General features: G+C 36.7%; 2 protein-coding genes across 5 annotated transcripts in view; both read left to right on the top strand.

Annotated features, from left to right (window-relative positions):
- The window catches only part of LOC121302457 (histone-lysine N-methyltransferase NSD3-like), a 28,077-nt gene extending 23,485 nt beyond the window's left edge, over nt 1-4,592 (top strand). For all 4 annotated transcript variants that reach the window (XM_041232444.1, XM_041232446.1, XM_041232445.1 and 1 more), the window contains 4 exons: nt 319-460; nt 802-908; nt 1,527-1,731; nt 2,591-4,592. In XM_041232444.1, the coding sequence (XP_041088378.1) occupies nt 319-460; nt 802-908; nt 1,527-1,731; nt 2,591-2,832 (696 nt within the window). In that variant the 3' untranslated portion in view covers nt 2,833-4,592. The remainder of the gene's footprint in view (nt 1-318; nt 461-801; nt 909-1,526; nt 1,732-2,590) is intronic.
- A 4,650-nt stretch (nt 4,593-9,242) lies between these two features.
- On the top strand, nt 9,243-15,870 carry LOC121302335 (phospholipid phosphatase 5-like). The gene is made up of 8 exons (XM_041232241.1): nt 9,243-9,320; nt 9,839-9,965; nt 11,274-11,382; nt 11,925-12,015; nt 12,115-12,178; nt 12,616-12,740; nt 13,285-13,455; nt 14,036-15,870. Exons 2-8 carry the CDS (start codon nt 9,895-9,897, stop codon nt 14,200-14,202), a joined length of 798 nt encoding a protein of 265 aa, XP_041088175.1. The 5' UTR covers nt 9,243-9,320; nt 9,839-9,894; the 3' UTR covers nt 14,203-15,870.
- Nucleotides 15,871-17,481: the final 1,611 nt, after the last annotated feature.

Below are 17,481 nucleotides of genomic sequence, written 5' to 3'. Positions count from 1 at the left end.
GAATTAAGTGTTACCTGTCTGATGTCGATTTAAATTGCACTTCTTTCTAATACTGGAATTCATCTGGGAGGGGAAATGGTACTTTTTATATGTTTTGATTATTTTATATATAAGAAATAATTCAGTGCAGGGAAATGCCTGTAGCGTGGGTATTTTTTCTCAAATGTTAATAAATGTTGAATAAGTCCTGCCTTCGTAGCGCTTTTTAAAATCGTAATAACATCTTCCATAGCTTTTGCTATAATTTATTTTGCATAATATGTTGGCAAAAAGATCACCTCATGGTGTGAGAGTGAGAGATTGATTGTCTCTTTTTAGGATCGTGTTATTGATGCTGGACCCAAAGGAAACTACTCTCGTTTTATGAACCACAGCTGTAACCCGAACTGTGAGACGCAGAAATGGACAGTAAACGGGGATGTTAGAGTGGGACTTTTTGCTCTTTGTGACATTGATCCTGGTAAGGAACTGGACCCACATGTAATTAGTAGTCCTTAGGATCAGTTGATTTCCACTAGCACCCTCCACAAGAACATTGTCTTGTCAACCCCCAGTCCCATTGGTCTAACACTTCTCTCCAAAAAGGTGTCTGCAGCCCTAGACCCCACATAAAGGCTGGGTGTTCTTGCTAATTGCTGTGGGGGGGAATGTGCAAAATGCATTGACATGATGGACTTGTTTCATAGGCCAGTGGCTGATGCAAACCCTGACTTTTCACACCACTGGATATCACTGTTTGTGTGCTGTAGTACACATGCTATAGGACCTAGACTGACATTTTTGTGTGTGTGTGTTTTTTAGACACAGAATTAACATTCAATTACAACTTGGACTGTCTGGGGAATGGAAGGACTATATGCCACTGTGGTTCTGATAATTGCAGTGGATTTTTGGGTGTGCGTCCTAAGGTAAGCAACAGATTTGCATGGACTAGCCAGTATGAATTTGCACATGGAACATCTCACTGACCAAGGGATTCAGGGAGACAACATGGTATGTATAACTGAGCATTCACAGTGACCTAATAATGGGGTCTGTTTTAATTATCTGAATACCACTGCTGTTTTTAAATCTATATTAATCCTGGTGTGTGTGTATATATGTATGTATGTATGTATGTGTATGTATATATATATATATATATATATATATATATATATATATATATATATATATATATATATATATAATATATATATATATATATATATAAAAATATAGAGACTGTATTTTTAATGAAGATAAAAATATAGTTTTTTTTTTTTGAGCCAGTGCACACCAGGCACTAACGGACCGCAAAAAAGTAAAATTATGATGTGTCTAAAAGAAAAATAAAACATTTTAGGGTGATTTTTGTATTAATCCCTTAATGCAGAAAAACAGTAAAAATGTGGTCAAGATTTCCAGCATGTTAACAATATCCTCTGCTTTTTAAATACTTTAAAATTGACTTTTGTCTTTATTGTCACCGTTTTTTCTTTAGGTCTCTAATAATGATTATTTTGTTATTTTTTTTTTTTTATCAGAGTGCGGTTGTGATAGAAAAAGAGGAGAAAGCGAAGAACGCCAAGCTGAAAGCAAAGAAGCGTAAAATCAAGCCCGATCCCAAGCAGACACACGAGTATTTCTGTTTCCGCTGTGGGGAAGGAGGGGAGCTGGTGATGTGTGACAAGAAGGACTGCTCGAAAGCTTACCACCTCCTATGCCTTAACCTGACCAAACCTCCATATGGTATGTTACTCCATCCACTGTGTTATTTACTCAATGCTTGGGGCATAAAGATCCTCTTAAATCAATATGCTGGGTGGTCCCATAAGTCAGGACTCACCTATCACATGTTGTGCTGATTTAGGATGTTCTGTTAAACCAGACGTCCGCACCCTGTTCACTGTATCAAAGTTATCTGAACTCCATCCTCTGCTTGTATTGTACAGCTGAAACAAATGGTCAGTCAATATTGATGCATCTGCTTTTTGGCTTATAGCTCACCCTGTATACCCCCTTCAGTCACACGTTTTAATATTTTTTAATATTTTAGATGTTTTACTACCATCTATGTGAATTCTATGGAGTTTGGGAAGCTGCCCTGCCCAAGCTTTGAGAAAAAAAAACAAACAAAACATATGCATAAAATAGATACATAGTTAGGAACTTAACATGGTAAAATTGTGCACACGGTGATTTGAAGGGGGGGTGTATTTTTTAAATCCACAGTGTGGATTACATATGTTTTACTGAGTTCCATTTGCATAAATCAGAAAACTAGGCACCTGGCTAGTCCTGTAGGAAATAGGCTGTATGGGATTAAGAGCAGAGGACAGCTGAATGTCTGTGACTGATGTAGTAGACAAATATTTTGACTAGAGCCTTCATAAACTTAGTTCCTTAAGTTTAGCCTGGTATTTGATTGTTTTGAAATTATGGATGAGTGATCGTGGAATACAGTTGCTGCATAAATGTAAAAAGTTCTTTTGTTTAATTTTGTAAGACGGAATGTGATGCTGATCATATTGTTTTGTTCATTATCCTTCCTATAAAAGGGCTACTGTAAGGTGAACCCCTAATATCCATTTCTGTCTGTTTCATGCAGGGAGGTGGGAATGCCCCTGGCATTACTGCAGCGTGTGTGAGAGCCCCTCTGCTTCCTTCTGCCACTTCTGTCCCAGCTCATTCTGCAAAGATCACGAGAGAGGATCTCTGGTGGCGTCTTCCCTCGACGGCCTTCTCTGCTGCTCCAACCACAACCCCTGGAGCCCTCTTGCTCCCGAGCTCCTAAGCAAGCTCAAAATCAAGCTGGAGCCCCAGGAGCCCAGCGATGAACTGGGGGAATAGTCTTTAACAGTGGAAATGGCAAACAAACAAAACTGTTCCGAAAATTTGAAAGCATAAGTAATGAATTTTTTTTTTTTTTTTTTTTTTTTTGGTTCAGGCAACCATAGCAAGTCAATTTTAAAGAGAAGCTGACATTGCAGTTAAGTTTACGGCAGGCATTGAAACGGATTGTGGAGACATCAGCCCTGTGACACAACTTCCATGGGTGGATGGAGACGGCAAGGCAAATTCATTGTGATGTACTTTTTACAGAGCAGAACCAAATGTAGCTGTATTGGTGATTTTGGCACTTTTTAAAACGGAAGACTTTTATTCTTGATGGAGTTTTGACGGGTCTCGGCCTAGTTGTTATTGTTTACCTACTGTGAGCTGTGGTTGCCTAGAGGACTCATAATTCTGCCAATTCATTATTTAAAATAACATTTTTAAAAAACCCTTGCTTTCTACGCTGGGCCATTAATCTGAGCAGAAATATGCCAATTAGAAGGTCACTCCAAAAAAAACAAAAAAAAAACATTGTTTTTATGTACTGTACCTCAAGATTTTATTTTTGTGCAATTAACATACAAACACTACACTTCAGAAGCAGATCGAATTTGCTGTGTCTCTTGCCATTACTTGTATTTTGTTAGAGTACTCATCTGTTTTTCTATAAGGAATTAAAAGCCATTCTGGCCTGGTTTTTAGATGCACAGAGGAGGGTTCATTTTAAAGTGACCAAGTGCTGCATTCCTCAATTATGTTGGCAGCACCAAGTCAGTATTATAATGCATTTTACACACTGATGTTGCACATTTGACCTTAAAGTATTGCCTGTACACAATTACCACACATGGCTACATTAAGGTTCTAACATTGCTGCACAGATCATTTTTAACTAGTATGTATTTGGGTTTTATCATAATGCTTCCCTTTGGAGTTGCATTTTCAAACCTTTTTCATGTATGGTTTTTAAATATTTTAAGCTGGTTTTCCAGTCCTTTTTATACACCACTTGCTGTGCTCCGTAACTGTGTTTTTTTTTTCTCTCAGTTAACACTAATTTAAAGAAATTGCATCATGTATACTGGTAGATGACTCAGAGACTTTTTTTTTTTAAGCATTGGGACTTGTTTTGAAGAGCTTTTATCTGTAAATATTTAAAGAATGTATTCCATTATTTAAAATGAAAAAAAAAAAAAAAAAACCTGACATTGAGCACAGAAAGACCTGAATTACATATCGCATTATAGTGTTTCCCCTGGCTTCATACCCCTAAAGGTTATTCTGAAACTCTACATTGGCTTTGAAGTGATCTTTAAAACCAGTTAAGCAAATGTGAAAGGAGCCTTTTGCTTTAGTTTCATATATAGAGCAAATTTCTTCTTGCAATCAACAGAAGGAGCATTATGTCAAATGTGTTTTTAAGCATTTAATTGTTTGGTTTCCTTGATGTAAAATGATTTTGAAGATAAAGCAAAAACTTATTTCCAGTACAGTGTGTTTGTATTGAAAATAAATCAAATTACTACAGGCCTTGACTGATTGAATTTATAATAATAATAAAAATAATAATAATTTGGAACTGTATAAAATATTATAATTGATTGTTTACAGTTTTATTTTTTACATTTTTGTTTTACAAAACTAGACAAACAAGCAGCATTTTTCTCTTCAAGTGGGTAAATGTGGTCTGATTTTATTGCTTTAGTGCAGGGCTTCTCAAACTTGGTCCTGGGGACCCCCTGTGGCTGCTGGTTTTCATTCCAACCGAGCTGTCAAGTACTGAACTAGACACTTAATTGAACTAATTTGTTTAATTAGACCTTTTTACTTGTTTTCAGCTCTTGATCAGTTTGCATATTTCAAGTTAGTTATAACATTTGATAAGTAACATGAACTGCAACTGTTCAAGAGCTGAAAACAAGTAAAAATGTCTAATTAAGCAAATTATCAGTTCAATTAAGGGTCTAGTTCAGTACTTGACAGCTCGGTTGGAATGAAAACCAGCAGCCACGGGGTCCCCAGGACCGAGGTTGAGAAGCCCTGCCCTAAATTGTCATTAGGCAAGGCTACGCTAACAATGTTTTAACCCTACATTACAATCCATGTGTGTGCATTATTTATTTTTCTTTGTATTGTAATACTCCAATGCAGTGTTTCCCAAACCGGTCCTGAGGACCCACTTTTGTCTGCTGGTTTTTATTCAAACTGAGCTCTCAGTTACTTAACTAGACTCTTAATTGAATTGATAATTTGCTGAAGTAATCCCTTTTTAATTGTTTTCAGCTCTTAAATGTTGCATATTTCAAGTTAGCTATAACATTTTATAAGTAACTAGAACTATGCAACTGTTTAAGAGCTGACAACAATTAAAAAAATGTCTTAAGCAAGGAAATTATCAGTTCAGTTAAGAGCCTAGTTCAGTAATTGAGAGCTCGGTTGGAATGAAAGCCAGCAGACCCAGGGGGTCCCCGGGAGCGAGGTTGAGAACCACTTCTCTAATGGTACTTGTCTTGCAGTGTTATACTCGGTGTAACTAGGTATATTGAGTTTTTGTATAGCTTAATAAAAAGGTTTTTGAAGGGTTAAGGGCAATTAAGATAAACTGCTGCTCCCAAAAGATTTGGTGCTGTGTTCTTTCAAACTACGGACATTGGGCAACCCAATGGCTACACCACTGGTACAAAAACAGTCACTTTATGTTTGTCTTTCTTTACAAAAAAAAAAAAAAAAAAACCTCTGCCGACTTTGACTTCAGGTGTTCCGTAGTATTTACTTGAATTTCTTTCTTTCTTGCCTTATTTTTACCTTCATTTTATTTATGCAGCAAAAATAATTGTATTGTTTTTGTATTCGTGTAATTTTAGGACAGTCAGTTTTTTTTTTTTTTTTTTTTTAATCGGCTTTTATGGTTTTCTTCAGTGATTTCAGGAAGAGGGAACATTTTAGTATATATTGTATTCCAAGCCAGATATTTCTAAGGCAGCAATAAGAGATGGCTTTGTTTTCTGTCTTTAGGTTCCATCTATTTATAATTCATTTTGCAAATGCCTTGAGTCTCTTTTCAAGTTACACTTTAAATCAATACTGTGTGAAAATCAAGAATTGACTAGAATTCTACTTGAAGGTTTGTTAGTTCAGTTACACCTTGTGATAGAGAAGCAACCGGTATAAATATATACATGCTTAAAAATAATTATGTTGCTCTGCACTTTATGCATTTGATGATAATTATTTATTTTTTTGGTTTGTTTTTGTTCTTGGCATTTTTAAAGTTTATTTTTACTTGTTTCCAAAGTCACAACTTTTCAGGGATTCAGCTAACACTAGCCAACATTTAACGATTCAGTTTTATTGCAAATGGTTCTTGGCAATATTGTTACACGGGACGATTAACCACCCAACACAAAAACACTACATGATATTCAGATGCATATATGCCACATATGCTATCCTGGCTTCTGCAGTACAGCAGATTCAAGTTACTGTACTTTCACTAAGCTGAAGCTACCATTTTGTTCTGAAACTTGTTTGCAGTGCAGAGCCTCAGAAGGGGGAGTGGCATGAATTTTTTTGTGATACACAAATATATTTCTGGAATGTCAGGAATACAGAAAACATTTAAGCATTTGAATTTACCGATTTTAACACTTGAAATTATTTACTCAGTCATGTGTGTCAGTAGTGGGTTTTCAGCTGGACTATAAAGTTTAAATATTTGTGTTCCTAAATAAACTGTGGTTCTTAAGCCTTATCCTGTCTAAAATGATACAGAAGATTTCTTACCATTGTTAGAGTAAGTAGCAGGGTTCCAAAAGAGTTGCACATGCCCACATGTTGCTACCACTGTTTAAATAATGTACCTGTATTTTTTTTTTTCATTAACATCTTGACAATTTTTTACACTTCTACCTTTTTAAAGTCTGTTTCAATGCTCTTTTCAAAATGGCTGCTGTAGTACACTGGGGTTTGAGATCTGTCCCGCAGAAAGCGATTTAAAAAATAAAAAAATTCTGTTGCGTACCACGTCGTGGATCGCGATTGCTGTTTGACAATGTGGGCAATAATCCTTACGCTATCGGTTCACTATAATGGCCATTTGGAAAAAGACTTTAAAGTGATAAGTGTAAAAAGTTGTCAGAATATTAAGGGTGAAAAGAAATGACAGCTATGTTATTTAAACAGTTGTAACAACATGTCTGGATGTGTAACGCTATATTTTTCGGAACCCCACTGCTTAGTCCATAATGCCAATTTGTACAATTCCAAACTTTAAAACAAACACTCCTACTGTTGCTACAGTTCCACAGCCATCTTTGGGATATTATTATTATTAGTAGTAGTAGTATTATTATTTTCACATTCAGTCCTGCAGTGAAATTGTAGCTGCCCTTTCTGCAGGTTTTAATGCACTTAAGGGTACCCCCTTTACTGATCAAGATCACACATGCTGAAGTAATTGAATCTGTAATGCTTACCCAAAAAGCATATAGAAGTATTGAAGGAAGCATTCATGTTGTTGCAATACGAGTAAACCGTTTTTTTTTTTTTTTTTTTTTTTTTTTATCTAATGTTATATCATCATATTGCTCGGTGTTCAGTAGATACCAGATTAAAAATATGTATTTAAAACAAAACAAACTAAAAAAAACTACAGATCAAATATTTACTGTCTTACAAAATCCATTCCCTTTTTAAAAAAATACAGTATCTGAAGTTATATATATATATATAATCGTTTTTTTTTTTTTAAAGGGGCATTTACAAAATCTCACAGGTAGATTCTCATTTTTATGTGATCTTTATCTTAAAACTGTTGGTTTTGTGAAATGTTGATTGTAATTGTGGACTTTTCTTATGACCATCAAAATAAAGCGTGCATTGAAAACATTTGAAACACACGAAGGCTTGGCTAAAACGAAAACCCTTTTCAACACACTGCATAGTGTTGCTTCCCTTGGTGTTTTTTTTTTTGCTGGGGGTTATTACTGTATTGATGTTGCTGTTTTAGAATTTAACAATCACCCTTTTTTTTTTTCCTGTTTTGTTGTTTGGCCTATGTGCAGAGTGTAAAAGAATGATGCTTGTCAAGCCTTGTACATAGTTAGCAAATCCAGATTGTCGCTAGTTGTAGTGTATTTAGAATGCCTGTAATATTTAGCTTCTTCTGAATGTGTGTGACTGTAGGAACGTATACTTTTTTGTACATTATATTGACCGATGTCCTTTTTTTTTATTTGAAATATTTTTGAATTCAGATGTGTTTTGCTTCTGTCAGAATTCATTCTGAAGGGTTTTTAATGACATTCCACAGATTTATCAGTTTCAGACTTGCTTAAGGGTTGACTTCAATAAACTGTTCTGAAATGTTAAAGTCTCACACGCTTCTCCCTTTTGTGCTCTTTGCTACTTTAAAGATTTATTTTCGCTTTCGTCATCTTTGCTAAATCATCCTGTACCCTGTCAAGGTGAGCCACAGCTGAATTTCCAGATCATTTCAGAGCACTGAGGATTCACCCTGCATTGCATCAACCATCTACTTGGTGATCCTGGGATAACCCCTAAAAATACATGGTTGATGAAATCCAGAGTGATTTGGTTTTTTTCCTCCAGTGCTGTAAAATGCTAACAAATGAAAATCCAGCTTTGTTATCCTGGTGGGGTATACATTGATCACATCAACCCCTGTCATGTCATTATCATGTTACAAACATTGTTTTAAAGGCTAAATTTAATTTTGGAGCCCTGTTTATCCTTCCACAGCAGTAAGATTGTTCCTATATTAACTACCTGCTTTAGTATTAAACCCCAGTCTGTAAAATGCAAAAGCAGCTCATGTTTTTATTCTTCTGTTTTACTGACTCTCCTCGAGAGGCATCACGCAGTTGAACCAATAGCAGCGCAATACTGATGGTTGCCCAGACAACAGGTAGGCAGGTTAACAAGCCACAGTCCGACGATATCAAGAAAGCGATTGCAAGGCTGGGCTGGAAGAGGAACAACATTGTAAAAATCCATGTCAGGACCTGAATGACAGTAATAAAGAAATAACAGAAACACACGAACCTGCCAGAACTAACTTTTATAAAGATCCATTCAAATTTGTAAAGAAGCTATTCACCAGTGAGAAAAATGGCACACATACAGATTAAAAAAGGCAGGAGCCTATGTCAATCCCACCTATCAATCCAACAGAATACCTAAGGGGAAAGAAGTAGAGCAAACGGTGAAAAAAGCAAGGGCATCATCATCTCCAGGGCCTAATGGAGTTCGATACGATTAAATTTCCATCCTTAAGCATGCAAAAAAGAAGGATCTCTAAGCAAACCACAGTAGAAAACCATATATGTTGTTGTACCCGTCTTGTCCGATAGATGGCAGCGTGATAATATGTGGGAGGTTTGTTTTCTGCTGGCAAGGTTTCTCTTCCTAGTTGTGTGTTGAAGGTTGAGGTTTGTTTAAATGCCACGTCCTGCCAGAGAGGCACAGTTCTCTTCATAGAAAGGGTAAGACAAACACAGGAGCCTGGCATAATGGTTCAATTCCAGTGTGTTTTTAACATATAATACATATGATATACATTTCACAGTGTCTGCTAAACCGATTGTACGTGCAAAACATGTAATATATTTACAATTTGATACCGCAATCTTCAATTATTAAGTAAAACTGTCACAAAGAACGTGTCTTTGTGCAACTTGTTGAAAGAAATATGTTTTAATTGATTTACTTAGAATGAATATTTTTTTAACTGTTTACAAATAACATTAAAAACATGAAATAAAATATATAATACAGTTACTGCGTTGCAACGAAATAAATACATTGTCAAACTGCGTGTTTCCTGTGTAAAGCGAAAGAGATGGGATCCTTTTTACTGGCCTAACTAAACAGCAGTTAATCACAAGCTTTCAAGACCTCAAAGGTCTCTTTAGGTGAAAGTACCTTTCTCTTTGTCTGTAAAGTTATTGTACAAACCAAGGAGGTATTGCATTTTATTCATGGGTTATTTCTTTCTTAATAGGACCCCAATGGACTTTTTTGCATTCATATTTTAAAAGGACCAACCCCAGAATTAAGATGAAGAAAATCTTTGTCCCTGACTTCATTTCTGAGGCTTCCATTAGACTGGTTCTCTTTGGGGTTTTCTTGTAAGTATTGATTCTGACCATGAGTTTCCCAGGATGCATTCTCTGTAATTATATGTACAGTAATCTGTAGCGTATTCGAAGGGGGGTGTGACCAGAGTAAGGGAGGATATGTAAGAAAAATGATTTTAAATACCATTATACACAGCTGTAACAATTACTATATTCAAACAATTATGATATTGAGATTCTGCTTTTATTAGGGAGCTGCCCCAAATCCTCTGTTTAGAAAGATACAGGGTATTAATTCTTGTGACAGGCAGGAGATCGAGACGATGAAGTTGATACACCCGCAGGCGCACGCACGCACGCACGCACGCACGCACGCACCTTTGTATGTCTGTATTTGTGGGGGCTTCTCATTGACTCTTTATTTACTATTTCTAACCCCAGTCAGACAAAAGTACATACAGGGTGAAAGTCGACAACAAATTAAATATTTTGGCACTTTTGTATTTGAAGGTGTATTTAGTTCTTAAAAAGGTGATTTACAAAGTGGGGACGTCCCCACAACGTAATTTTTTCAGGAGTTACTGTCTTTGTGGGGACATTTTCTCAAATCTTCTCCCCACATGATAGTAATACATGCCTCCCCCCCCCCCCCCCCCCACACACACACACACACACACACACACACATTTCATTTTCTTTAGCCCAGTTGGCTTAGATTCCACACCTGGTAATCACACACAGCAGACAGGCTCTCCCAGGAGCGTCAGGTACTTCATTCATTAATTACAGTAAATACGCACCATTTACACAAAAAACCCTCTTCATGCTCCTGCCCTGCCACAGTGCTCCTGCCCTGCCACAGTGCTGTATACATATGCATTAGTGTCAGGTAATTTACACAGTAGCAAAATGCATAGGTATATGAAAAAAAAACATTTTAAAAATTCAATTGTAAGCACAACTCGCTTTCGCTTTCCTGTAGCAATTTACATGGCGGACAAAGGGTTAGGGCGGATTTGTGACAGGCTGATACACGACAGATTACTGTATTTAAAAATAATGAGGATTAGTACGCACAGCATTGTAATAGACTCTACACATACAGGAGCTACAAGATTAGTCTCGTGATTGTGTTATATAAAAGACTTTACATCACATACTGATATGAAAAGGAGTACATACGATAGATCATTGCCTAATAAATTGTCCTGAGAACATGCTGATTACATTTTTTTACATATGTCACACATTTTCATGCACCTACAGTGAGCTAATTGTGTATTTACAGTATTTGGAATGTGTGTTAATAACATGGTATGTGTTTGTTTTACTGATGTATTTTTTGTATTGTTTCTTCAGAGTAACAGAAAAGCTACCCCCATTCCATAGGGATATCCAGCCAGAGGAACTGTGGCTGTATAAATATCACCATGTGGAAGATGACCATGTGCCAACAAGTCTTATGTTTGTACGTCTTGCGTAGAATAATATTCACAGTGTTTCTGATTAATGCATTTTAAAGTGATACTGAACAGCAGGCAGAGTGCAGAACAAAATTAATCTCTCCAGTCTACATATCCCTGTGATGTGTTCAACCTAGTTTTTAAATGTTCTGTACATTAAAACACATGGCAGAGTGGCTTCGCTTCAACTTACAGACTGTAACTAATTAAATAATTCCATAAATCTTATCATGCACTTTCTTTATGTATGTCTTGCATGTGCAATTTTGAAAGAAGCCCATTAAAAAAAAAAAAAAAACTGATACCATACTAGATTAAAGAAAGTTCTCTTTAGGGAACTCCAGTGGGTTCACCTGGTAAAGTCAGGACCACGTGGTGTGCTGGGTGAGTCATACAATCAGGGAAACGCAGGCATAGCTTTGCAAAGTCACTGATGCCTGTGGAGGATTCACTGGGCTGCAGCTGAACCCTTTTTTTTTTTGAAGCACCACGGTGAATAACATAAAGAAATATGGCTTTTGTAATGTTGTTTTTTTTTTTTCCACAGATTATTGCCTTTTGCACCCCGTTGGCAGTGATAATACTGTTTCAGTTTTTTAAAAAGGCTGAGAAAGGGGACACCAAGGAAGCATGCTTAGGTACCCTTTTAAGGCTGTACTTTTTAAGTTCTACGGTGTCACTGTTGCAATGAGAATCAGGGAGCTGACGCCTCTGTGTTTTCTATCTCTGTTTCACAGCAGCGACGCTAGCCCTGGTTCTCAATGGGGTCTTTACCAACACTGTTAAATTAATTGTAGGGAGGTGAGTTTCAAATTCTTATTAAAGGGTTGTATCTAACAAAAATAATTCAATAAACCTTCCCCGTCATGCACACCCATGTATTTAATTAAAAAAAAAAAAAAATTTGGTTTTATAAAAATATCTGGAGCTTAAGGAAAGTGAAGTTTAATATGATTCCTATGCCTTGCATTTGTTATGTAAACAGAATACCACATGTTTATTTCAAAATGTTTGTCACTGAATTTATTAAGTTCTTCATTTAGTTTTTCTATATTGAGACTGGAGAACCTGAGCTGCCTAAACCTAAAAGTACATTAAATGAAGCTTCATTAATAATTTAGCTGTGATCTCAAGTAGATGCCCACAGAGGTTGGGTTTTAGGCCTTGCCTTCTCTTCCTAGCAGCTCAGCCTGGAGGTTGTTGCTTCCGGTTTCTGATGCCTTGGGTTTTTCTTTCAGGCCTCGTCCAGATTTCTTCTACCGCTGCTTCCCTGATGGACAGATGAACGCTGAGATGAGATGCAGTGGAGACCAGGACACTGTGATGGAAGGGAGGAAAAGTTTCCCTAGTGGACACTCCTCCTGTAAGAATCAGATCTCCGAATTAAAGGACTGCTCTCTTCTTACCTCTTTATAGGCTCATTCTTTTTATTCAAATAACAATTTCTCAGGCTCAAGCTACAAGCAATGCAGATTTAGAGAAAAATGATAATGACTCAATGTTGGAGCAACAGAACCACTAAAAAAAAAGACATAAAAGAGAAAGTAAGTGAAAAATAGCAATTAAGATATCTTTTTGGTATTCAACGCTACAGAGCTGTTTAATTTAGGATTAGAAATACAAAAAAAAAGTTTAGAATAGAAGTCTTTTTCAATGTCTTGAAAAATGTTGACTTCTAGTTAATACCTTTAATGTTGAATTGGTTATGTTTATTTTAGCATTTCTAAATTCAGCCCTGTTGCGTGTTTAAACGTTTTGGATAATTTAAAAGTTGAAACATCCTGGGCCATTTCCACAAAGCAGTTATCACTGTGTTAATACTAGTTAACACCATAAAGAAAGCAAAACATTCATGTGAAAAAGCTTGAACGTGGTGACAGAACTATTTGTGGCCTGTTTATCCACAGTCGCCTTTGCTGGCCTGGGGTTCGCAGCCTTTTACCTGGCAGGGAAGCTGCACTGCTTTAGCCCATCTGGGAGGGGGAAAGCTTGGAGGCTCTGTGCCTTTCTGATGCCTCTGATCTTTGCTGTCATGATTGCACTGTCAAGGACCTGCGACTACAAGCATCACTGGCAAGGTGAGGCATTTTAACTGAAACTGGTTGGGGGAGGGGGGGTGGGTTGTGTGCTTTGCCTGGCTGCTTTATTATGATTCGCCCCTAAGATTAGGCTGGGCCACTGTCTTCCCTAATTCCAGCCTTGACACAACTTGGCATAGACCATAAGGTACTGGAAGGAGTCTTGAGGGATCCTTTCAGTCATTCATATTAGGATTGGTGTAGGCTCCAGCTGACAGAAATGCCGTTCAGATTCACCACAAACATGCTCAATTGGATTCCAGGTATGGTGGTGTCCATGGAAAATGCCTGAGGTGTCAGTCATGCTCCTCAAACCTCACAATTTTGGCATGGCGGATAGGTGTGTTGTCATCTTGAAAGGAAACATTGCCACCAGGGTACAGCATTGTTGGCTGGACTTGGTCTCCAACAGTGCTTGAGTGATCTACGGTGCTTCGTTCACAGTTATCACAGGACCCAGGGTTTACCAGGAGAACAGGCCCTGCCCCAGGGAGTAGGCATGACCTAATAGAGGCCAGGCAGTGTATGTTCCACACATATCTGTTCCATTCTGTGTAACCCTTTCCTTTTTTACCCTCAGATGTTCTGGTTGGATCAGTGATAGGACTCCTCTTTTCATACCTGTGTTACAGGCAACATTATCCAGCGTTGACCGACTTTGAAAGCCACAAACCACTGCGTTGTAAAAACAAGCTGCCAGTGACACAAGACAGAAAGATTTCCAACTCATTCATACCTCCAGTATAGGGATCCAACCCATCCTCTGGGACTGTCGTTTTTAACCAATTCAAAATACAAGTAAACAGCTAGCCACAAGGTTATTGAAGGTTGTGGAACAACATTAAAAAAAACTGTAATTGTGCTCTGAATGAAGAACTTGTGTTAATAATGTAGATATAGTTAAAGAAAAACGTATTTAATTTAGCCTAATGAGTAAGTAGATTCAAATATTCATTGTTTTTTTTTTTTGTTTTTTTTTTTTTTTTTTTTACTGTCTCTTACCCTTTTACTGTGTTTCCAATCATTGCGAGGGGTTAATTTGGCAATTGCTCAAAAACAACGCCGTTTTTATATATAAGTGTCTGTAGAGGTGCTTTAAACTGAGCTCAGGAGCTGCTTTCAGTTTCAGTTGCCTGCTGTAGATATATGGAACACATTCTAGATCAGCTACAGTGTATATAAGTGCAGCCAACACCATTGAGTCAAGTTTCCTTTTGTTTTGCTGGCTGCACCCTGCACTGTGCTTTGGTTGATCAATACCTATGTCAATGGCAACAACAACTATATCTGCATATTATAAACCGACCTATACATTATAAACAATGCAGTTAATTATCAACAGAAGAAAAGGGGGACCAGCGATAATACTGTCCGTGCTAATAAGAAGAGAGAATTTTTTTTTATAGGTAATAACTTATTAGTATAATACCTCACTTTAAAACAGAATGTAATATTTCAATTCTGTTTGTTGTTGCACATGATTTGAAGTAATACATAGTCTAGTCTGTCTGTAAAGATGTATTTAAATAGTGTGTTCTGTCTTATTAATGTCATTTGGTAAACCCAAAGCAAAACTGCCTTCGAAGCAACTTTTAATGCTATCATAGATGGATTAAGAAAATCTTCATATCGCAATCTGTTTTTTAATTCCTCAGGAACTTCTCAATTATAAATCTGTTAGATATTATTTTCTTCAGTTTTATATCTTGTTATATTCATCGGACAATCTTCCAAACATTTCCACCAGTGGTTTAATTGTGATCGCTGTTTTAAGTGTGAATGAATGCGCTTGCATATTTTCTCCTTTGTGTTTAGTTTTTTGTATTTTTGATGATATCGTCCATGGATAACACGACTGATATTTTGTTTAGAAGTGTCTGTTAGGACAGGAGAAGCTGACAAAAACCTCATCTGTGTTTCACATCTTGCTCTAACTCAAAACATGATGTCTTTCCTGCAAGACCAATGTAAGTCAGCCAAAATCAGATCAAATTGAGGACTCTGTATTACCAGACAAGGGCTTCGATGCCGAAGATGGCTTTAGTCAATCCCTTTGGTACTGGTAATGAGACACACAATCTCGTTCTCATTGTGGGTTATATTGAAGTTTGCCAGAACAAACGGCACGTCTCTAGAGTACGTCTGTGGTTTTACAAAAATATAATGCCTGTCTCTGCTCACTGTTTTCAACAAGGTGTTTGCTGTAGCGCCAGTTGTGTATTGTCAGTGTCATTTAAAATCACTGAAAGATACAAACAGGTCATTAACTAGCTGGTATTCCATTGTACATTCATTTTATTGTTGGCTGAATAGCTTGTTCTGTGAATATTCCAAACAGCATATTGTAGCACATTCAATTGATTTTTGTTTGGACCTGTAATTATGTGTTTAAACATTGTCTCTGTGTGTAATTCTGATACCTATTATGTTTACAAAAAAAAAAAAAGAAATGTGCTTGTCTTTTTTAATTTTTTTTAAATTTTTTTTTTTAAACAAAAACCCTGTGGGGAGTGATAGTGATAATCCTACACCATCACTAAGCAATACAGAAGGCATGTGTTTCTGTACAGTACAGCAATGGTCAAATATTGAATTACAGGGGGATCTGATCAACCGTTAACCCAATACCAGATGGATTCCCAGGGTTTGTAAAATGCTCTAAAAACTCAGCTGTGTTTTATCCTGGTGGGGTGTAGGGTTATCAAATGATCCCTTTAGTGAATTAGTCAAAGGTTCTTACACATTCAAGTACAATTCACTTTACAAGATAACCTAACCATGAATTACGGAATCATGAAATAACGATAAAGCACTGTCTAAACTCGTACAGTTTATATATATATATATATATATATATATATATATATATATATATATATATATATATATATATATATATATATATATATATATATATATATATATATATATATATATGTTTCTTTCATTTCTTACTTAGTTCAGACTTTGCTACAGGATGCTTGATCAGAAAACAGGTCGTTTTTAGCTGTAGGAAACAAAAGCTTGAAATCTTATTTCAGACGGAGAGCCATGTATTGCTTGGATCAGAATGAGTTTATTAATAGCATTCACATGCTGTTATGTACTTGTATGTATAGATAGAATGCAGACATTTAAATTGGGTTGTGTTTTTGTTTTGTTTTTTAATTAAAAAAATGTTAAGTAACACCAACAGATTAAATTAACAGCATGGGACCTCCTTAAAGGCAGGTTTTACTGACACAATCTGATACTCATGAAACCACATAGCTTGCTCCAATGCTGTATGTGTTTTATATATGATTAACTGGGGAAGCAGGTGCATTTTAAAATGATGTTAAACAAAGGATTGAGACAAGTTCAGGAATACTTTAAAATGGAAATGATATACTGTACTTCTTCAACAGTGGATGCACCCACTTTTTTTCTCCATTGTGAAGCCACAGAGATCTTTCTGCTTCTCCTTGTTGCCGAATAGCTGCACACAACTGTCGTGCGGGTAATATAATGCAGGTCTACTGGATCGCTGTAGACTGTTGGCGTTGTATTCAACAACTTCCACCAGGCTACAGTTTAACACCTTGTAATTTATAGCTGCTAGTATAGTGCAGTTTTGTATGGTTTGATTCAGTAGATCAGTGACATAACTGTGAGCAACTGGACTGGGGATATCTATTCCAAGTGAGGGTCAGAGCTAACGTTTACAGTAATATTTTGGGGAAATCCCGAATCCAGACATCTGAGTCAAAGGCAAAGCCTTTGCAACAATTCATATTAAAATAAGCTTTCTTTTTTTTTTCACCTGAAGCAGAGACCGCTGAGGTGTTGAAAGCTTAGATTAATTATTCTTTAGTTAGTCCAATAAAGGCATCACCTCTTTCACTTTGTGTATTACGAATACAAGATTTCATAATGTAACAGTCTGCTAGGCTAGAGGTTATATCCTTGCACGACTGCACGGTGAAGCTACATGCTTGTTATTTTGGTTTGGAAGCACCCCGCAAAGGCATACACCCACAGGCGTAT

The sequence above is a fragment of the Polyodon spathula genome, chromosome 29 (genome assembly GCF_017654505.1).
Source record: "Polyodon spathula isolate WHYD16114869_AA chromosome 29, ASM1765450v1, whole genome shotgun sequence".
In the NCBI taxonomy this organism is placed as follows: Eukaryota; Metazoa; Chordata; class Actinopteri; order Acipenseriformes; family Polyodontidae; genus Polyodon; species Polyodon spathula.
This window is presented reverse-complemented; position numbering and strand designations above follow the sequence as displayed.